This window comes from Magnolia sinica, chromosome 5, assembly GCF_029962835.1.
Source record: "Magnolia sinica isolate HGM2019 chromosome 5, MsV1, whole genome shotgun sequence".
Taxonomy (NCBI): domain Eukaryota; kingdom Viridiplantae; phylum Streptophyta; class Magnoliopsida; order Magnoliales; family Magnoliaceae; genus Magnolia; species Magnolia sinica.
The window spans coordinates 52,461,321-52,485,030 of NC_080577.1; the positions used below are offsets into that span (position 1 = coordinate 52,461,321).

The 23,710-nt window shown below is 41.5% G+C and overlaps 1 protein-coding gene across 2 annotated transcripts in view; it reads right to left on the reverse strand.

Moving 5' to 3' along the window:
• Positions 1–23,710, reverse strand: part of LOC131246042 (large ribosomal subunit protein uL18-like) — a 30,521-nt gene that overhangs the window by 3,554 nt on the left and 3,257 nt on the right. Inside the window, exons 2-8 of one of the 2 annotated variants that reach the window (XM_058245911.1) lie at positions 23,339–23,408; positions 23,082–23,201; positions 22,876–22,935; positions 22,699–22,778; positions 22,486–22,602; positions 21,258–21,392; positions 20,915–21,084 (exon numbers count right to left, since the gene is read on the reverse strand). In XM_058245911.1, coding sequence (XP_058101894.1) covers positions 20,915–21,084; positions 21,258–21,392; positions 22,486–22,602; positions 22,699–22,778; positions 22,876–22,935; positions 23,082–23,201; positions 23,339–23,408 — 752 coding nt within the window. Of the gene's footprint in view, positions 1–20,914; positions 21,085–21,257; positions 21,393–22,485; positions 22,603–22,698; positions 22,779–22,875; positions 23,003–23,081; positions 23,202–23,338; positions 23,409–23,710 lie in introns of both variants that reach the window. The other variant, XM_058245910.1, reaches the window with a different exon arrangement.

The following is a 23,710-nucleotide window of genomic DNA, read 5'->3' on the forward strand; positions in this document are numbered from 1 at the left end:
GCATTTTTATATTGTTCAAGATTTCCATTGTTTGTAGTCCCTTGCCACGCTTTGAAACATGCATGTTTCTTGTTAATAGCTTTTTGTACATCTACATTCCACCACTAAGTTTCCTTGTATAATTGACTTTTCCCTCTAGATACTCATAAAATATATTTTGCCACCTTCCGAATGCACTCAGCCATCTCATTGCACATAACGTTTACTTCTTCCTCGACATTCTACTTTCCTTCTTCCATCAATTTATTTATGAATAACATTATTTTATGTGCTTTAATTCTACCACTTAGTTTTGAATACCTATTAATTTCATTACCTTTCTTCCATCTCTTAATGTAAACATTTAACATATGTTGTGCGGCAAACTCTCTCCAGATACCTTGTAGTCCTTACATATTGAACGTTGTCCTCCCAAGTAAAAAAGAAATCTATTTGGCTTGCATATGATCCACTTTCAAAAGTTATTAAATGTTCATCTCTCTTCTTAATGTGTGAGATTGCTAGAGCTAGACTGTAAGCCATAACGAAATCAAGGATAGCTTCCCCATCTCATTTCTCCCCAAAACTATATCTTTCATGGACCCTCTTTTATCCTCTACTTTCTTTTTCTTACATGACCATTTAAGTCTTCCACTACAAATATCCTCTCTCCATTTGGAATCTCTTATATTAGTCTATCAACATCCTCCTAGAATTACCTCTTGATTTCTATCCTACCCGAGGCGCATATGCACTCTAAAACCTTATCACTTACTCTATTAACATCCTTTTTTTAAGACAATGATACCTTATTAAAAAGGCCTAACAAAGCAAAAGGCAAAGAACGAAAATACAATGCAAATAGAGAAAAGATTACAAACATCAATAAGATGCCCATCCTACTACATCAATCTCAATTTTCTTGCAACCTCTACCACCGACCCACTCATATTCCGAAAATAACGATTGTTCCTTTCCACCCATTAGCCCATAAAACTGCGAATAAGATTAGCCACCACACAGCCCCTCCTTTCCCAACCCCTCCACTGTGCCAAGTCAAGAGAAGATCTTCAATAGGATGCCCATTCCACCACATTGATCTCAATTTTCTTGCAACCTCTACCACCGACCCACTCATATTCCGAAAATAATGTTTGTTCCTTTCCACCCATTAGCCTATAAAGTTGCCAATAAGATTAACTACACACCACCCTCCGTTCCCAACCCCTCCACGGTGCCAAGTCAAGAGAAGATCATCAATAGGATGCCCATTCCACCACATCGATCTCAATTTTCTTGCAACCTCTACCACCGACCCACTCCTATTCTGAAAACAACGATTGTTCCTTTCCACCCATTAGCCCATAAAGCTACCAATAAGATTAGCCACCACACCACCCCTCCTTTCCCAACCCCTCCACTATGCCCAGTCAAGAGAAGATCTTCAATAGACTATGGCATCACCCAATACCACTGTTATCAAATCACATAAGCGATCCGTGCAACCCAAGGGATTGTGCACTTATACAATGGCATAATCGCATTTGCGATGGCAACCCCCCAAACATTTTTTATTGTTGCTGAAAAAAAAATTCCAAAATTTTAAAGGAAACTTGAAATATATATATAAGGTTCTATGCGGTCGAGCTCATGGGAACTTCCCATGAGGTCGAGCTGTGTAGGCCCCACCATGATGTATGTCGAACATCAACACCATGCATTTGATGGGTCCCCTTTAAATTGTGGGATATCCCAAAAATTAGCCGTATATGGAACGCAGGTGGGCCATACCATCTAAAATCATGTGAAGACATGCCTAAAACATATAAAGGCACTTGGTGGGGCCCACCTAAAATTTGGATACATCTGAAACTTGGTCTGACCCCTCATCCAAGTGGGACACACATAATGGATGGGCTGGATTTGTGAACCACATCTCGGTGGGCCCAACAAATGATTATGAATGTTTTAATGGAGGGAAACCCATCTCATATTTTGTATGTGGTGTGGCCCACACAAGTCACGGATTGACTTGATTTTTAAGCCCAAGGCCCACGATGGTATGGTTCATCGGACTGATGGGGTGGATGTTCGACACGCATCACGGTGGGCCCACACAACTCGAGCTCATGGGAAGTTCCCATGAGCCCGACCGCATAGAACATTTTCCCATATATGTGTGTGTGTGTGTGTGTGTGTATGAAAATTTATGTAAAAAAGGCTATATGTGTATGGAATTGTTTTTGAAGTTTTATTAGACTATTAGACTGAAACAAGTCAACTAACAACTACTCAAATCAATGTATATACTCAAAAATGTGAAAGCAACATAAAAATTTTATGTATGTCGTTTTAAGACAATGAGAATTATAGAGCATGAAAGAGAGTAAGAGTTAAAGAGACTAGAGGGATACGATATGAGAGTATTAGAGTGAAAGAGAGTAATAAAGTTGTCAAAATTATGGGGCGGGAGTGCACATCTATAGGCAAAAAGTGAAAGAAAATGAAGTAAATAATAATAACAATAAGTCCAATGGTTAAAAATTTAACCATTGGGAAGTTATGCCATCACATAACTATGACTTATGAGGTCGCACGCTTCTCTGTGCAACTACATAAGCCCCAACGGCACAATAATATAACACCATGGCATTCGCAGTCCACTGGTCCAAAATGGCATATGCAATAGCATAAGCGCTTACACGATCACAAATGACAACACTGCCCAATACGCATTGAAAATAGAGAGAAGGCTCACCTACTCCCTTTGAGCAAAGAGGCAATGGATGAAGAGGTAATTGATTAACTCCTAATAAAGATTCATCCTAGCTAGATGTAAGACCCGTAACCCTATGAGGCCAAACGTACGCTTCGTTTTTAGTGCTGGCACATTCCCGACTGACCAGATCGACGAGTTTTGATCGCGACCCTATTTTAGTACCGTAACACCTCAAGACTTGTACCCTAACGACCGCGTGGGCGCTACGATTCCAATGTCGCACAGTATGCCCAATTGCAACTCATAGATTAGAAGTTGCAGTTTTGGCACAATCCGGGGTGGGCCGCACAACACATGTGGGCGGTAGGCCCCTCTTGAACAAATCCCAAGGTCGTCCAATCCTTCAATCAATCCATCAATCAACCCATTAATCGAGACATCACTTCTCTCTCCTCATTAGTCAAAGCGACCCATGCAACCCATGCCTTGCCCATGCCTAGCCATCCCTCTCTCCTTCTTTCTCTCCCCATTCTAACCCTCCTCCTTTTAATTCCCTCCCTATCCTAAAAGTTCTACCATAAAATCCCCTAATTCCCTCTCATTTCAACCATTTGCTAGCAAGAGAGTAGAAAGAGATTGAGAGAAAAAAAGTTTAGAGAATTAGGGAGAGATTAATAGATATAAGGAGAAAAGAAAGGAATATTAAGAAGATGGCTTAAGAGAAAAGAAAGAGCTTGATAGAGAATTGGGAGAGATTAAGAGATTAGGAGGAAGAGAGAAAAGGAAAGTGAGATTAGAGGAGATTGGGGGTGGAGAGGAACTTGGTGGACCGTCCGATCGTCGATCCGAGCCGATCCAACCCTTCATCCATCGTTGTGAGTGCATGGGAGGGTCAAAACCATCCCTTTCTTTGTGATTTTTACATTTTAGTGGGACCCACCTTGATCATGTATAGATTGTATGGTGGACCGCATAGTGGCGGGGGCCCACTCCAGTGGTTGAATCGTTGCCTTGTTTTTTTTTCCTTTTTTTATGTTTCCTTCTTTCTCCAAAGATTATTATGTTATGGGGTGGGACACACTATTGGAGAGTGTGCCCCGCACACTATCACAGCGTGGACCATCTTGTATGGCCCACAGTGATATTTATTTCCAATCCAACATATTGCTAGGTTTATGTAGATTTCGATGGTGGGAAGGGCATCAAAATCAATTTGATCCAAAGCTCCATGGCCCACCATGAGCTGGCCAACTTGATGGATGGTTCGAATCTCTCACGTGTACCCCACGTACAAATAACACAGATAAAAATAAAAATGGGGTATAGCTGCTGTTGCTGGTGTGCAAACAGCATCCCTGGACGCCGCTGCTGCCAGCACCCGGCTAACCGTGAGAGCAAATGGGGTGGCTCCACTCGTGGGCCCCACCATAATTAATATGTTTCATCCATGTTTGTCCATACATTTTGACACCTTATTTTGGCCATAAAGCCCAAAAATGAGGCTGATCCAACCATCAGGTGGACCACATTAGAAAGGATGGTGGGCTGGAGCACCCCACGTCAAAACCATTTAGACGTGGAGGGGGGTGCCACACTCGTGGGCCCCATTTTGGTGTATATGTTAGATCCACACCGTCCACCTTTTTCTACAGATCAATTTAGATCATGGGCCAAAAAAATGAGACAGATCCGAGTCTAGAGTGGGCCACACCGAGGGAAACAAATTTCCACTGTTAAAACTTTCTAAGGCCCACCGTGACGTATGTATGTCGTGGAACCTGCCCGAGTCTGGACTCTTTGGCTACACGAAGAGTTGGTCGATAAGATGGATGGTGAGGATCGTCTAAGCATGGACCCCAGTCATAATAATAATAATATTTATAAATAAATTTTACAAAAAAAAAAAAAAACAGTTCACGTGCATGGGCGCTGCTGCCCAGCGACGGGAACCTTTGGGCAAGGAGAAGGGTTCCATTCATGGACCCCACCATGATGTATTGGTTTAATCCACACCGTCCACCTGTTTCTCCAGATCATTTCAGGCCATGGGCCTAAAAATGAGTCAGGTCTAATTTGTGAGTGGGCTGCATGGAGGGAAACAATTCTCTGCTGTTGAAATCTTTCAAGGCCCACCGTATGGTCCCTGTTCGTCCAAACCAGTCCAAATCAGACTCATTAGACACTTCTCGAGCTGGCTTACACAGTGGATGGAGTAGATCCTCCTCTTGGGCCTACTTTTATGTTATGACAAAAAATATATAATATTAAAAAAAGGAGGGACGTTGTTACCAGTGCCTTTGGCGGGTGGACACCAAGCTTGGGGCGTGGAATGGGGCCCACTCGTGGGACCCCTTGATGTATGTGACTTATCCACTCTGCTCATCCGTTTTGTTAGAACATTTTAGGCCAAGAGTCCAAAAATCAGGCTGATCCAAATCTAATGCAGACCGCACTAAGGGAAACAATGGGCAGGGGTGCTACCCCTTTTTCAGCCAATAGAGTCCCACTCGTGGGACCCACCTTGATGTTTATGTGCCATACACAACATCTATCCTTTCATTCAGGCCGTGTTGGGCTAAGGGCCTAAAGTTCAGGCCAATCCAGATCTTAGGTGGGCCACACCACAGGGAACTGTGGGGGTAGAAAGCCCTTGGACTTGAATTCCCCTGGATATGGAATCCCTTGGACTTGTGATTTCCTTGGATTTCAATTCCTTAGACTTGGGAACCTCTGAATATGGGATCACTTGGATTTAGGGCTCTCTTGGACTTGGATTCCTGGATTTCTGTAATCCCTGGCTATGATTGGCACCCTGAAATTAAAAATCCCTGTAATTCTATGTTCAATGCAAGATGTATTTGAAATTAATTATTAAATCAATTAATTTTACGTAATGTTGATACTATGGTTGTATTAAATCCGTCAAGGCATGTACTTTACCTGAAATGATGAAATTCCAAGACTCAGATGGGCCACAAGCACAGGATCACATCCTAGTGACTAAGCAATGATTTATAACTGTCAAATTACATCGGCAATGTTCAAACGGTGCAGACTATCTTATTGGAGTAATTATAGTGATGCCAATAATAATTTGATCGCCTTGGGATACCATCAGAGGGTCGGGTGCCCAATAAATTGATAGCCTAGTGACAAACATGGTGCACATGTGGGTGTCCATCCGGGTCATTCCCAGTGGACCCCACCTTGGTATATGTATCTTATCCATGCCTTACATCCAGTGACTAGATTTTTATGTACAGGCTACATGATGAGCTAATGATAGTCTAATGTGGGCCACACCACATAGACCTCCATATTTATGGAAATCGGATTGCGTACTAAGTTACTCAGTAGGCTCTTATCGTACTGAGTAAACTCTGTTGGGCCCACTGTGAATGCATGTGGTTTATCCACGCCGTCCATTTGTTTTTCCAAATAATTTTAGGGGTTCAACCCAAAATTGATGCATGTACAAAGCTCAAGTGGACCATACCACAGGAAAAAGCGGAAGTATTGATTTCCACCGTTGAAAACTTTCTAAGGGCCCCAGTGATGTTTATTTGTCATCCAACCTCTTCATAAGATCAGAAAGACATAGATGAAAGGAAAACACAAATATCAGCTTGATCTAAAACTTCGATTGGCCCCAAGAATTTTTCAACGGTTGATGTTCAATTCACACTGTTTCTGGTGGTGTGGTCCACTTAAGGTTTGGATATGCTCCATTTTTAGGATAAAGCCCTAAAATTATTTGGTAAAAGAGATGGACAGAGTAGATACAATGCATGAATGACAGTGGGGCCCATAGAGTTTACTCAGTACGCAATCCTCTTCCATATTTATGGTAGGGCCTGTCGTTCGATTCCCACTCTCTATGTATGATGTGTCAATTAGTGCCAATTATATCATGATATGTCTGATAACATGCTAGTGTGCTTGGCCTGATAGGACACACTGATAATATGCTTGGTGTAATAGATATCATGCCCAGTTATATGCCCATACACATCATTTGTATGCCTGTTGTGGATGACGAATGCTCATAGCCCTTCTCCTTGAGACACTCTGGGGACTCTATATGAGATAGGGTCGCCCCGCATACACGTAGGTTTGATGCATGTCTTGGATAGTGTGATTCGTGCATTGTGTATTGTGTGACACGTTACATCTACTCCCTAGCGACACCAGGGATGTAGTCTTGTAGCCTTGTTGTGGCTGGCAGATGATTTTATGGACACCGGAAACTATTGAGGTTACAAGGCACCACAGGCGTCCCTGGGTGAATGTCCCTAAACCCTGTGGTACTAGTAGGATACTCCAATGTCTAGACCGAGTGGATTCATGAGCGGACAATGGCTGTATACCAGTGGGCCGCGTCTCACACTATGTCGGGGTCGGTAGGAAGGGGGTTTGACCTTACCCGCCCAGGTGTAGATGATGCAAACATCAGTGGTGCACCCTTTATAGTGTACCAGAGGAGGCGTTGCCGACAGAGTACCGAAGCGGAGGAGTTGATGTGGATGGATGCTGGATCCATCGGACCCACTTTCTGACACGCTGCAAATGCAGGAGCGGCATGACCGCACCCTGACCATAGATCCATGGGTCGGATTTCACACCCTACCACACAGGTGTTTTAGTTTTTAGACATTTTTTATTCTTTTTCTTGTTTCAAAAGCCTTATTGCACTTTCTTTTCTTTTCTTTTTTGTATTTTTGTTATTTTTCTTGTTTTCGGGAGCTTTAGTGCACTTACTTTTTCCATAGCTTATATATACATTATGAGAAACCCTATTTTCATTATTATGGAATGAATGAAAATTCGTGTCTTTTCTTCCTCTTTATTCAAGAGATTAGAGTTTCAGGATTGGCCCTTGGGTGTTGATGATTCCACCGCGATTTCAGGTTTCCTTCTTTCTAGATCTTCGAGGTGCAGGAAAAGGTAAGAATCATCCTCCTTTTCTTTTGACGATAAAGGACATGTACTTTCTTCATCTCGATCCCTTCATTCCCCACCCCTTTTGTTCCTCTCTGGATATCCCAGATCTAGCATAAGTCAGTCCATGGTATGGGGTAGTTGTATTGCATTGGTATCATCGTTTTTAGCACAAGTCAGTCCAGATCTAGCATAAGTCAGTCAGTTCACTTGTGATTCCTGGTGTATGCCCACGCACACTGGTTATGGATTCGGTCTCCATTACACCATGTACTCCGATCAATTTGCCAAGGCTATGAAGGGCATAACTAAGAGAATGGATCAACAGTTTCGAACAGGGATGATATCGCGCAGCAGTTTGCGCATCAGGTTGGTGGGTTCACGCATCTAAAGGAGAGAGTTGTGCATCTAGAGGCTGGTATTCCAACCGCCACTGTAGGTGGAGCTCAGGTGACCCCCGACACCGGGGTTGTCGATCAGTTCTAAGTTGCAGGCCCTACTCCGCCTAGGGATGGTTTGGGCACAGGCCAGGCCCACGGGCACAACGGGGTAAATCCATTACCATCCACACACAATCGTGATCCTGTTCTTCCCGCCCAATAGGCGGGCCATGATGGGGTGCGTCGTCAGCACCCCTAGAGATATCATGAGCACGAGAACCCTGTTGCTAGGGTCATGAAGGGCATCAAAGTCGACGCCCCCAGTTTTGATGGGATATTGGACCTCAAAGTTTTTTCCAACTGGTTTGCAGACATGACCACTTCTTTGAGTGGCACAGTCTGCCAGACCCACAACGAGTCGGTTTCGCCAAGATGAAATTGGTGGGCCAGGCAAAACTATATTGGGAAAATGTGAAGTGTCGTCGTGAGTGATCTAGAGAGGGGTCAGTTCTTTTTTGGAGTGAGATGAAACAGTTGTTGCGAGAGAAGTACATTCCCCTTTCTTACAAGCAGAGGCTGTTGGATCAATGGCACATTTTGTGCCAAGGATCCATGATGGTGACGGAATACATCGCCAAGTTTGATGAATATACGATGAGGTGCGATGTGGATGAGGACCCTATTGTGGTTCTCTCTCGTTTCTGTATGGGCCTCAGGCTGAGCTTCAGCGGGAGCTCACGCTTCACATGGTCACCAGTCTGGAACATGCTTACCAAGTGGTGCAGGAACTGAAGCACTTTGTGCGCCAGTCCAATGTGACGGAGATTGATTTCCAACCTACTACGCCTAAAGTAGCTCCGCATGGAGCGAGACCCCAGGGCAGTGCTACCGCTGTGGTGGCATGGGTCACATCGCTGCCGAGTGTTCAAATAAGAGTAGGCACGGAAAAAGTGGCAGATAAAGTTGATAGTGACCAGGATGATGAGGAGATCATTATACCCTCCATTGAACCGGCTAGTGATGCCGAAGATGATACCGTGGTTGTCCCACTTCCAGTGGTGAGGTGTGCCTTGACTCAAATGAAGGAAAGTGAAGATTGGCACAGAACCACTATTTTCCACACTTACGCCAAGTGCGGAGAAAAGATCTGCAAAGTGATCATAGACAGCGGGAGCTGTGAGAATGTAGTTTCTCCAATTACTTTGAGTCGCCTAGGGTTGAAACCAGTCCCTCACCCCAACCCATACAAAGTTTCTTAGGTGGTTGTGACATCCCTCCCTGTGACCCAACGATGCCTTGTTCCGATTGAGTTTGGACCATACAAGGACAAGTTGACAAGTTGTGGTGTGATGTGGTCATAATGGACATTGGTCATATCATCTTGGGAAGGTCATGGCTCTATGACAAATATGTCACAATATTCGGGCGTACGAATAATTGTGTATTTAAGCATGAAGGAAAGAAGCTTGTCTTGAGCCCGCTCCCTCCCAAATCGTCAACAGGAGCAAAAGATGTTGCGTCCCCAGGCGGTCTTAAGAGTCAAAGAGCGCCTCAGTCGAAGTCTCTCCACATCATAGATGCTAAGGAATTTGAGAGAGAAACTAAGGTGGGGACTATGGTGTACAACCTACTGGCTAGGGAGAATACACCTAAGGTTGTTATGGGGATACCCCAGGAGGCTCATCCGGTCCTAGAGGAATTTTGAGATGTCTTCCTTGAGGACCTTCCAGACGAGCTTCCACCTATGCGAGACATGCAGAATGCGATAGATCTCGTCCCAGGGGCAACCCTACCAAACATCCCTCACTACAGAATGAACCCCACCGAGCATGCTAAGTTGAAGAGGGGGGTGAATGAATTGCTTGAAAAGGGATTCATTCGTGAGAGTCTGAGCCCGTACGTCGTGCCTGCGCTTCTTACGCTCAAGAAAGACGGCACGTGGCACATGTGCGTTGATAGTAGAGTCATAAACAAGATCACTAAACCGAGGCTTGATGACATGCTTAACATGATGGCCACCTTTACTATCTTATCGAAAATTGACCTCAAGAGTGGTTATCACTAAATTCGTGTTCACCCAAGAGATAAATGGAAAACTGCCTTCAAGACGAAGGACAGGTTGTACGAGTGGCTGGTTATGCCCTTCGGGTTAACAAATGCCCCAAGTACGTTTATGAGGGTGATGACCCAGGTGCTGTGACCCTTTATAGGCAAGTTTTTAGTTGTGTACTTCGATGATATCCTCATTTATAGTACGTCCCCTAGCCAACACATCGAGCACTTGAGGCAAGTCTACAACGCCTTGCAAGCAAAAAAGCTCTATGCGAACCTCGAGAATGTTCTTTCTTGACCTCCCGTGTTATCTTCTCGAGGTTCGTTGTATCGTCAGAGGGTATGTCTACAGACCATGAAAAAGTCAAGGCCATTGTCAATTAGCCTAAGCTGCGTACCATACATGACGTGCGAAGCTTTCACGGCCTAGCTACGTTTTATCGGTGGTTCATCCGTAGATTTAGCTCGATTATGGCTCCCATCATAGATTGCATACGAAAAGGGGAGTTTCAATTGACTAAAGCCACGGCACGGGCTTTCTCATAAATTAAGAAGATGACGGAAGCGTCAATCATGCGTCTACCTGACTTTACCAAAGCCTTTGAAGTAGCATGTGACGCGTCAGGAATTGCCATAGGCGGAGTGTTAAGCCAAGAGGGACATCCTGTGGCCTTTTTTAGTGAGAAGTTGAACGAGGCTAAACAACGCTACTCCACTTATGACAAGGAGTTCTATGCGGTTGTGCAATCATTGTGTCATTGGCGGCATTATTTATTACCACAAGAATTCGTCCTATTCTCTGATCATGAGGCCTTGAAATATTTGAGCTCTCAAAAGAAGTTGAGCCCTAGGCATGCCAAGTGGGCACAATTTCTTCAAGAGTACATGTTTGTGCTTAAGCACAAGGCTAGAAAAGAGAATAAGGTTGCTGACGCGCTTAGCCATCGTATCACGACGATGCGGTCTATGAGTATAGAAGTTACGGGCTTTGAGCAACTCAAGGGTGAGTACTCGAACTGTCCTGATTTTGGAATCATTTATGCGTTATTGTCTAGTGACCCGCCCTCGAAGAGTGCTGAGTTCGTCCTTACAAATGGATATCTTTTTAGAGGGGACAAGTTCTGCATCCCACGCACATCCCTCCGCAATTTTCTAGTTTGGAAGCTGCAAGCTAGAGGAATGGCAAGTCACTTTGCTCGAGATAAAACAATTACCCTTGCATCTGATCATTTCTATTAACCTAATCTCCAATGAAATGTGGCTAAGATTGTAGGGCAGTGTCGGACATGTCAACTGGCGAAGCAAATGAAGCAAAATACAAGTTTATATACTCCTTTGCCAGTTCCACATACCCCGTGGCAAGATGTCAGTATGGACTTCATGCTTGGGCTTCCAAAGACTATTCGTAAGTACAACTCCATACTCGTGGTCAGTGTTGTCATGTGCGGTCGCATATGTGAATATGAGATCGCATATGCGCATATATGTGGGCCGATCGCATATGTGGCAATGGCATATGAGATCCCTGCACATATGTGATCGCATATGCCACATGTGCAAGCATATGCGATCGCATACTGCATATGCGATCGCATAATGGCCAACGGTCAGATTTCTGACTTTTTTTTTTAATCCAGATTTTTACTCTATAAATATGCATTCTAAGCATTCTTACATGCAAAAAAAGCTCAAACTCTCTCTATTCTCTATTTCTCTTACTACATCCTCTCTTACATATTTCTAATTCTAACTTCTAAGCACTTTACAATCTACATTCTACATCCACTCCTCTTCATCCATATTCCATTTCCATATTTCTTTTCTTTTCTTTCAACTTTCAAGAATCAAAAATCAAGGAAGGGTACAAGAATCAAGAATCAAGAATCCAAGATACATGATACATCATACATCATACCATTACCATCCATATTCAAGAATCAAGATTCAAGAGTCAAGAGACTCCTCACTCCTCTAGTCCTCTCCAATCTCCATCCACTAAGTTTTCTAAGTTCTAACTTCTAACTTCTAAGTTTCTAACAACTTCTTTCTATCAATTTTTTTTTATAATTGATTTATTACTTTGTTAATTGTTAGTTGTTACAACTTACAACTTACAAGTTTGAAGTTACAACTTACAAGTTACATCTTACAAGTTACAACTTACAAGTACAACTTACAACAAGATTTCAAGATCAATACTCAAGTGAAGGGACAAAGGTGAAGAGAAGACAAGTAGACAACTTAGAGTCGAATTTGGAAGTTGAAAGTTGGAAGTTGGGAACTTCTTTTAGATTTGTTACATTTGTAATTTTACTTGTGTATCAATCTCTCTCTCTCTCTCTCTCTCTCTCTCTCTCTCTCTCTCTACAAGTGTAACTCAACTCTCTCTCTTTTTCTCATTTTCTTTTCCCTCTTCTTCTCCCTTTCTACAAGTGTAAGTGTGTAACTCAACTCTCTCTCTCCCTCTTCTTCTCCCTTTCTAGTTTCTACAAGTGTAAGTGTGCAAGTGTGTATGTAAGTGTAACTCTCTCTCTCTAGTTTCTACAAGTGTAAGTGTAACTCCCCCCCCCCCCCCCCCCGAGTCTTATCTCTTTAGGCTCTTTACTCTTTACTCTTACTTACTCTCTTAGATTTACTTTTTTCTTACTTCTTAGTTCTTCTTCTTAGTCTCTTACTTTAGTTTTCTTTTTATTTGTAGTTTACTTTCTAGTTTCTAGTTAGTAGCTAGCTAGTTACTTTTTAGTGTTAATACAGACACCACCATCCACCATCATAATGTCTTCTTCCCAATCTTCCTCTTTGAAGCCCAAGTCGAATGACCCGGGTTGGAAGTATGGGCACTACCGTAGTGCTACCAAAAAGACTCACATAGTATGTGAGTTATATGGGTTTGTGAGTTCCGGTGGTATTGCAAGGCACAAGCAACACCTTGCACATTTACCGAGGTCAAATGCAAAAGCATGCGACAAAATTACTCCAGAAATCCGAAGGGAGATCGTAGAGTATATGGAAAAACAATTAAGAAAGAAATGCGATAGTGTCCTACGCCAGGAGGAATAAATGGAACAAGATGCATATGAAGATATAAATGTAATTAATGTAGATGAAACTAGTCTCACTCCCCCTACTTCAACAGGCCGGTCTAGACCACAAGTACAACCATCAAAAAGAGCCCGAGGGCATGGGCCAATAGATAGATGGTGTAGACCACACCCCGAGGATGTGGTCGACCAAAGGGGTAGAGGGAAAGGGCTGGCTCAATCAACTTTAGAGAACCAGTATAAACAAAAAGATAGGAAAACCACAATTCAATATATTGCTAAGTGGTTTTACCAAACCGGCGTTGCTTTCAACGTCGTTAAATCGAAAAGCTTCAAAATAATAATTGAGGCTATAGGTCAATTTGAACCTGGGCTTAAACCTCCTTCATATCATGAAATGAGGGAGACGTGCCTAAAAACTGAAGTTGAATATACACAATCCTTCATAGCTGCATATAGGGAATCATGGAAAAAATATGGTTGTTCACTAATGGTCGATGGATGGACCGATAGATCTGGTCGGTCTCTCATTAACTTTTTGGTAAATTGTCCAGCTGGGACAATGTTCTTGAAGTCAGTGGATGCATCGGGCCATTCACACACAGGAGAATATTTGTTTAACTTACTAGATAATGTAGTTAAAGAAATAGGTGAGGACTACGTTGTACAAGTAATTACAGATAACGCAGCCTCGTATGTAATGGTCGGTCGTCTTCTTATGGAGAAGAGGCGATGTTTATTTTGGATCCCCTGTGCGGCCCATTGTATTGATCTTATGTTAGAAGATATAGGTAGATTATTTATAAATGTGATTGCAAGGGCTAGAAGAATCACGGTCTTTATGTACAAACACACCCTTCTTCTCAGTCGAATGAGAAAACACATTGGGGGTAACTTGCTACATCCAGCAGTCACCCGTCTCGCTATAGCCTTTTTAACACTACAAAGTCTACATGCAAAGAAATCAGAACTTAGAAGCTTTGTAGTGTCGGCCGATTTTACAAGTGGGCATTGGTCAAAGAAGGCTGAAGGGAAAAGAGTTCAACAAACAATTCTTTCTCAAAGTTTTTAGACTCAAGTGGTAAAGGCGCTAAAATCATCCAAGCCCTTAATCACTGTATTGCGATTGGTGGACGAGGATGAGAAGCCCGCAATGGACTACATATATGATGCGATGGAGAGGGCAAAAAATAAGATCATGGACCATTTTAACTATAGAAACCATGATTACAAGCCAATTTTAGATATTATAGATAGAAGATGGGGCAGCCAAATGTCATCTCCATTGTATTCGGCTGCTTACATCCTTAACTCAGCCTGTTTATTCGCTTCTGCTGATCCAGCAGAAGCACTAACTATGCATATGGTTGGATTTATTGATGTCTTGGAAAGAATGATTCCAAATAGAGGAGAACAGGACAAGATCTCAATTTTGTTAGACTTCTACACAAAGTGAAGGGATATTCTCAAGGGATATCGTAATAAGACATCGGACAATGAAATTACCCAGTAAGTACTTCTATGAATGAATGTTAGTGTACTGTCAACTGTGTACTGAACTCTTACAAAAAGTTTTTCTACAAAATGTCTCTAAGAGAATAAGACTCTAACCTATACTTAAACTGTTTTTCTCAGCTGACTAGTGGGCTGCCTATGGAGTAGACCCGAACAGGAAGGATCCAGCTCTAAAGAAGCTGGCTATGAAGATTCTTGGACTCACGTGTTCTGTCAGTGGTTACGAGCGCAATTAGAGCACGTTCGAGGCGGTAAGTTTAGACTGTTTAGTAATTGTTTTGTTTTTTTGTAAACTTTAATTTTTTTTGTGGCCTAAGCTAAATTAATTAGCTAAATAGCTAATGCCAAATGCTGCGCTTTCTTTCTTGCAAATTCATACCAAGAAAAGAAATCGCCTTGAGAAAATAAAAGCTCAACGACTTGGTTTTCGTTCAATACAATCAAAAATTGCGAGAACAATTCCAAAGTAGGAAAGAAAAGCCCGGCTTCTTTGACCCTATCTGCTTAGATGAATTAGATGCAGATAACGAGTGGCTCATAGAGACGGAGGACCTGGTATTTGCTGGAGAGGATCTGACATGGGCACAAGTTGAAGATGCCGCATATGGATCGACACCTGGTGAGGGTAGTAGTACCACTCAAAGGCGAAGGACGAGGGGGAGCCGGGGGGTGAGTAGTAGACGTCAACCCGTTGATGAGATTGAGGAGATTGAAGAAGGAGAAGGTGATAATGATGATCAAATTGAAGATCATCCACCACTGGATGTTGGTGAAGTATTAGTACGTACAGATGATGAAGAAACGGAAGAAAAAGAAGTGTATGTGGAAGATGACTCGAATGATGATGATAATGATGGTGGTGGTGGTGGACCTGGTGGTGATGTACCACAATGGATGCTAGATCAATGTATATGATTAATGATTATTGATTAGATAAATAATAAATACATAACTTCTTAATTTTGTTTAATGCTTGTCTCATAAGTCTAAGTGTGTTGATGTTGATCTTGTTGATCGTTGATAACTTGATATTGATAACTTGATATATTATGTATTGTATTTGTATCAACTATCATGTACATGTAGTGTTGAATGTTGAATATAGATATTTCATATTTCATATTTGTTATTGTTAAATGTAATTAAAATGTTAATTGTTAAGATTTAAGAAGTTTAACTATATTGTAATTTGTAAATTGTAACTGTATGATGTATCATTATCATATGTATGTAATTGGTTAGTTTTATTTATTTTTTTTACTTAAATTAAATGTATTTCATGTCCCAATGACATATAATAATTTATTTTGATTTTTCTGATTTTTTTTTTTTGAATTTTTTCTAATTTTTCTGTTTTTTTTTTTTTGAAAAAATGCGGAAAAAAAATAATAAAAAATATGCGACCGCATATGCGATTGTGCGATCGCATATGCCCACACGCATATGCAATTGCACAGGATCGCATATGCTATTTGACAACATTGCTCGTGGTTATGGATCGATTTTCTAAGATGACTCATTTCCTACCATGTTATAAGACCTCAGATGCCTCCCACGTTGCTAGGCTATTCTTTCAGGAGATTGTGCGACCCCATGGAGTACCTAGATCCATCATGTCTAATAGAGATACTAGGTTCAATAGTTATTTTTGAAAAACTCTTCGGCATCTTTTGAGTACGAGGCTCCAGTTTTCTTCAGCATAGCATCCCCAGTCAAATGGTCAAACAAAGGTAGTGAACCGTAGCCCAGGGAATTTGTTAAAATGTCTGATTGGAGACCACCACATGACCTGGGACACTGTTCTTCCCACAGCAGAGTTCGCGTATAATTCTTCAGTGAACAGGTCCACAGGAATGAGCCCGTTTGAAATTGTTTCGGGTCTTACACCTCGAGCCGCCGTAGATTTGATCTCCATGGCTACCCCACAGTGTCCTTCAGAGTTAGGAGAATCTTTCGCCTAGCATATACATGCATTGCATAGTGAGATTAGGAGGAAGATTAATTCAAGTAATGAACATTACAAACTTTCTGCTGACACTCACAGGAGATTTAGGGAATTTCAACCTTGAGATGACGTTATGGTTCGTATTAGGTCTGATCGGTTTCCACTTGGATCCGTGAAGAAGCTTCATGCCCGTATCATAGGCCCACATAAAATTGTGAAAAAGTCAGGGTCTAATGCTTATGTTGTTGATAACCCTGCTACCATGGGCATCAGTTCCACATTTAATGTGGAAGATCTAATTCCCTTTCATGAGCCATTACCTCTATCCACTGGTTCCCATTTTTTTTCCCCCCCCCCCCCCCCCCCCAATATATGGACCTTGGCCACAGCTTGATCTTCCTATACCCACCTTACATTCTCTTCCACATGCACTGAGAAGAGACGAGATAGAGGAAATTTTGGACTCCGAGGCGATTTCCACTCGCTCCGGGGTTTCCAGAAATTCCTAGTCAAATGCAGGAACAGGCCCATTACAGATAACTCTTGGATCACAGAGACAACTGCAGTGCATCGACCCTAATTTGCTCGAGAGATACAGGATTTCACTTTCGCCAATGGTGAATTCTTCCTACCTGGGGAGAATTGATGCGGACATCAGTGGTGCACCCTTTAGAGTGTTTCAGAGGAGGCGGCGTCGCCACAGAGTACCAAAACGAAGGAGTTGATGTAAATGGACGTTGGGTCCATTGGACCCACTTTCTAACGCACTACGAGTGCAAGAGCAGCATGACCACACCCTGACCATAGATCCATGGGTCGGATTTCACACCCTACCACACGAGTGTTTTACTTTTAGACATTTTTTGTTCTTTTTCTTATTTCAAGGACTTTATTGCACTTTCTTTATTTTTTTCGTCTTTTTGTTATTTTTCTTGTTTTCAGGGGCTTCGGTGCACTTTTACTTTTTCCATAGCTTATGCATACGTTGTGAGAAATCCTATTTTCATTATTATGGAATGAATAGAAATTCGTATATGTTTTTTCCTCTTTATTTAAGAAATTAGGGTTTCAGGATTAGCCCTTGGGTGTTGAGGATTCCACCCCTATTTCAGGTTTCCTTCTTTTTAGATTTTCGAGGTGCAGGAAAAGGTAAGAACCATCCGACTTTTCTTTTAACGACAAAAGACCTGTACTTTCTTCATCTCGAACCGTTCATTCTTCACCCCTTTCGTTCCTCTCTAGATATCCCCCTTCTAGTTTGAATGGAAAAGAGGGATGGTTAGTCAGTAGAATCAAATCTAAACTTGATCGTGGACTAACTTATGCTAGATGGTTAGTCAGTAGAATCAGATCCAAACTTGACCGTGGACTGACTTATGCTAGATATGGAATATCCTTATATCCCTAAGTCCTCCCTTTTTACTGTTTACGTAATTTTATGCTAAGGAGCATAATCCTGACGAAATGACCTCATCTTTGTGTTGAGATTTACCTAATCCCTCTGATTAGAAACGGTTAGCTGATTCGTGTATTTATTTGAACATTCTTTAACCTGATTATACTTGCATCTAGGATTAGGTCATCACATGTCCCTGCATCAATAGAGGGTTATATGCTAGGTTGAGTTTGACCAGCTTGTGAAATGAGTTCGCTATCAATGGACCAGGTGGTTTTTGTTACCACTAACGAAGCAGATAGTGAGGTCTTTTGCACTCGCTTGGTCTTGCGTGCAATGGGCGGCAACCAGTGTCGAAAGTGTACTAGACCCCGGTGATGATCCAATTGTGAACTATTCTGACATGTGAACTAGTGAAGGATTGGCACGTTGCATTGCATCTTTAGAATATAACATTTGCCATGTAGGCCTTCGCATCGCATAGCCTGGGCATGGCTGATAGCATTTATAGACTTGCCAGTTAAGCCCTTCATTATTTCCGCTTACTCTGATATTTATATGCTTGGCACATGCATTGCGCACATACGCACGCACCCTCTAAGCTTCGTAGTAAGCTTACGCACATTGTTTACGTGTAGGTTATGCTAGACCGCAGCAGCATTGAGACAAAAGCATATGCCTGATCTTTTAAAATTTTGTTATATCATGTATTTTCCTTTCAGCATTGTACTCAAAGACTATATTAGTGGATATGTGGTGATGATGTGGTGATGATGTTTTGTGACTTAAGTACACTTGTGGTTATACTCCAAAAAAAAAAAAAAAAAAAAAAAACCTTAAAAATCTTCCTTATAGGATCCCAGGATCGAAACCTAGTGTATGGGAGCTGGGAGCCGAGAATGGGGTATTACGGAGGCTATCAGCGCCGAATTCAGCGGCTGGGAATTTTGCGAGCCCAGTTCCCGAGTTTGGGGCATGACACCAGATGCAATGAAGACAGGTAGTTTCCTTTAGGTCATGTCCCTTACTCTCTTAACATCTAAAACTTTAAATCTTATATCTACTACTATCCCTACCCATTTCTATTATTGTTGTTTGCTAGATATCAAAAGCTCAATTTCTCTAGTTTGGCCCCTTTCCATTTGCCCTCCCAAACACAAGCTATGTTGACTCTCCTTCACTTCATCGTATGTACTTAACTCCATACTCTTATTTGTCAATGTTCCTATATTTCTATATGGCAGGATGAATGCTATTCTCCTGGACTAGCTTCTTTATCCACACAGGTCCAAATACTGCGGGAACCCTTGCCAACCTCTCACACCCTAGCCAACCTTTGCCCATTTCTCACTACACCCACGTTTCGATGCAGCACATCGCTTACAAGGAACGCCCTGACATGAGTTCGAAAGGTCAGTGTTCAGATTCATGTCATAGTGTTCAGATTCATGTTGAAAGTTTTGGCAACAACAGCTGACAAAACCTGAAACAACCCACCCTTTACCAAGGCTAGGGGACCAGCAACGAGAGCATAAAACTCCCACGGGCACAATGTAATGACCATTACATGGGTTGATTACCATCAAGTGCTATCTAATAGTCTATTACATAAGATGATTACATAACAAGTTGATTAAGTGAGATAAAGGTTTAAAACTCGTTGTATTGGATAATGCATTGTTCACCACCAATACCACGCCGTATCACCCTGCGTCGGGTGGTTTTTTTAAGGCCAATACAGGCCAACACTGACGCACTGTTCATGAACAATACCAGTAGATTCAGACAATACGTAAAACCTTGGCAATGAAGATGAACTGTACAAAGACGACATTCATGGAGTTCTCTTGTTACAATCTTACTATAGGGCCTATTTGGATGGTGGGGACCCAATTCTAGGGAGAGTTATTAATCCTTGGACTTGAGAGTAGTCAGCCATGGATTGGAAACTCCTAGATTGGTCAATCTTTTGTTTGGTTGAAATCTCAGAGACTAGTAGTCACAGATCCTGAAATTTGTAAATCTAGCAGTTGCTTGACAGATTACGAGAAAGAGGAATATCAGGCCAGGAGCAAATAAACAATTAAAACAAGCTATTTGTGCCATTGGAGATGGTGTGTCCATTGAGACAGGGCCAGTCAATCCAAGATCAACCAATCCAAGGACCAGATGGACCCAGTGTTCAAAGTTAATGCAAGATCCCTTCCTATAATGATAGAGATAAAAGCCTAACCAAATACAGAATCTAGTTCTTGTTTGGCAAGGAATTCTCCATTTTCATATAATCAGAAGAAGAGGAATGCTTGTAAGCAAAAACTGGATAATGGGAGTCAATGCATGTTGGAGAATGTTCCAATTTTTGAAAAGGAATGCTGAGGCGACCGCAAGCAAGGAGAGATTGAAAGGCGACGTTATACCTGCCAATCTAACCTACACATGCAAGATTCAGGCAATTTACTGTTTGGGGAGCACTATGAATGTTCCCTGGAAGATCCGCCATCTGGCTGTTCACATCTACATTGAATAAAGACTGACAGACAATTTTACCCCCAAATGTCCGTTTTTCTTATACACATATATGGACCACCTCAAGAGTGGAATCGACTAGATTTTTCATCCAGGACTCGTCCATGGAGGACCCTGCCTGATGAATGGCCCAAAAAAAAAAAAAGTGTCAAGCTGACTTGTGTCCGGCAAATCACCTCTTCTAACATCTTCATTTAAGTGAAAGCAAGCATTTCTCTTTCTACAATTATGTAACATAGGACATCTAACTATGCCGGAATTTTGAACAGGCAAATACAGCTGTTTTTCCATATAATAACGAGAAAAGGACATGTCATTGTGTGAGAGGCAATTAACAGTTGAAATTGGGAGCATAAATCATTTGCAAGATAATGAGAGGAAAAAAGTAATGGATACTGTGGAAAGGCTAAAGTGCTGGCCTACCTCTTGTGCTCCTTTGGAGGAGCTTTCTCAGATTTCAATGGAGTGGGGTCAGCACGGATGGCGTCATGGACTTTCTTGTATAGCTCTTCAATGCCATTGGGCTCAATTCCCCTCTTGATGTACTCACTGAAATGTGACTGATATTTTTCGGGCTCGTCTTCCATCAAAGTCTGCACAAGCAATAGTTCTCTCAAGTAATTACAGTAAAGAAAATGTAGAATGTGTTAAAAGATCAGATCCCCCTCAGTTTGAAATCTTGATATTGGTCAAGCTAACCAAATTGAATTAAACAGAGAGTGAGAGAGAGGAAAAGAAAATTAAAGTTTAGACTTAATAGTCTTACCCTCATGTATGCGGCAACATGGCTGCCAAAGATATACTTGCGGTGAACCTCAGCATCAAGCTGCTTATCATCCTTCTTGAAACCAGCAAACCTCCTATCACTGTGAGGAATGTCCAGTCCACCATCCAATGCTCCCTAAAGATGATCCAAAGTTACAATCATTAACGTCTTTTAAAAAAAATTGCAACCATTAATGGAAATTGAGAAATAATTTCAAAGGAAAGGTGCACTTAGAACTGACCAATACGTCTAGCTTTAAATGATTTAAAAATAAAACAACAATGCCACATGGCATGCTGTAATGGCCATTATATAATGTTAATGGCGGAGACCGTTATGTGTTACAGGGTCATAACAGCCGTTAGGGGAAAAAATTACCCTTACGACCGTTACGAGGCTGATACAGTTATGGGAGCCATAAGAGCCATTACAGCTCATATCATAAGGGTAATGGTGGCGCCATTACAGCCACCATTACCATTATGGAATACTTTGCAATTCCACCAATGTCCAATGTCAATGGTATATACAGCAGTCCATCAGGAAGAAAAGAAAAACGGCGTTTTCCATTGATCATATATCAACATTCCTAAGTTTCACCCATTATTAAAGCAAATCCATTGTCAATAGGAGAAATGGAAAATGCTAAATGCCTGACATTCCAAGAAACATAAAGGCCACTAAACCAATTGTTGGGCAATCACATGTCAACAAACCTAACAGGCATTATGATATAAAAAATGAAAATGAAATAACAATGAGTATCACAGGTGCATAAGAATATCCATCAGAACAAACCACAGTAAGTTGTCACAGACGCATTAAAGAACCAGTCTAGGATATGTGCTTCACAGCCGTCAATTCAGACGGGTAATACAACTGACTGTGGCAATTGCTGAGGGAGGAAGAGTTGCTGTAGATACCGAATCAAATTGTGAAATTCGTCTCAGTTTGGCCAATTGATGATAATGGATTGAAACCAGAACCAAGCTTAGATGGGAAATTTTCTGAAATACTTGTAAATTGAAAACTTCTAACCATTCAAACAAAATGGGTGCTTTAAAAGCTTAAGAAATCCTCCACCTTGAACCATCATTCGTAAGATACACAAACAGAAAACGCCACTTAAAAGAAGCGACAATGAGGATTGCAATCAAACAAATCAAACAAGAGAAAAATGAAGACCAAAATACCTCAAGACCACCAAGGAGAGCAAAGCTCAAAATACCTTAAGAGCACCAAAGACACGGTTTCCAGTGGTAGTCTTAATAAGACCAACATCAAGAAGAGCACGGAATGGCCTCCTGCTCTCTGTGGGTTCGACAGAGAAATCTTCTCCAGTGGCCTAACAACAGGAAATATCTCGACACATTTTATCCTCTCAGATTAAAGAAACAAGATCGTGCAAACATAAGTGAAATTACAAACAACAAATACACACCTCCACATTGCCCTGATATTCATCGTCCATCTCAAGCATTTTCAAGACACGGCGAGCCAACAGAAGCCCAGTGCAGTAAGCTAATGTCCATGTAAACCATGATTAAAATATGGATATGCATGCAAAAAGAAAAAAAAAAAACAGTCAAAAATTATGTCATAGAATGATATTAGGCACCTGCAGCGTAATTGGTAAGGCCCGCTTCCAGCCCATATCGAGGTAGCTCATGTGCAAAAGCTGTCGCAAGAACCAAATCACCAGCAATACTAGCAGATATTATTTGTGCAATAATATCTTTGTTTGTCTATTTACCGCATGTCATTAAGAAATAAAAGATCAATAAAAAGAGAATAAACGTACTAGAAAGGAAACACTGGACTAACAAATAGCAGTGGTCAAATTGTTGGATACAAAGCGAACAACAAATCGATATTTGGGTGTGTTGTATTTGTTCTTGTCCTGATTAATCAAACGAATCCTGGCACGGTAGTCAGTCTTCCCCTCTGTAAAAAATTACAAATTTGCAGAAAGAAGTTAATATACATTTATTAAAAAGTTGAAAAAACAAAGATGCACCAGCAGAAGCTTGGTAAAATCAAGAAATTTCAACAGCTCTTAGGATACAAAAGGACCATGATACCTCTCCTTCTCTTGAACTTCACTTGAAAGCGCTTGAAGTAAGCCTTCGACTTCTGGGCTTTAACAAAGGCCTGAATGCACAAAGAATTTGATGGAACTCCATAAGGCAGTGCAACATCATAAATCAAATAAGAAATAAAAACTTTTCAAGGAAATAAAAAACTCAAAAAAAAAAAAAAAAAAAAAATCTTCAACCAGAAAATTGATAGGACTCCTGCAACAATGACTAGAAAATATCTTAAGAAATTAGTCATAAACATTGCCGGAAAAATATCTACCCAGACCAAATACATCATGGAAAAAGTATGGATGCAAATTACTGAAATTTTGAAGTCGATTAATAACATAGCTGCATAGCACGCATTGATGACCC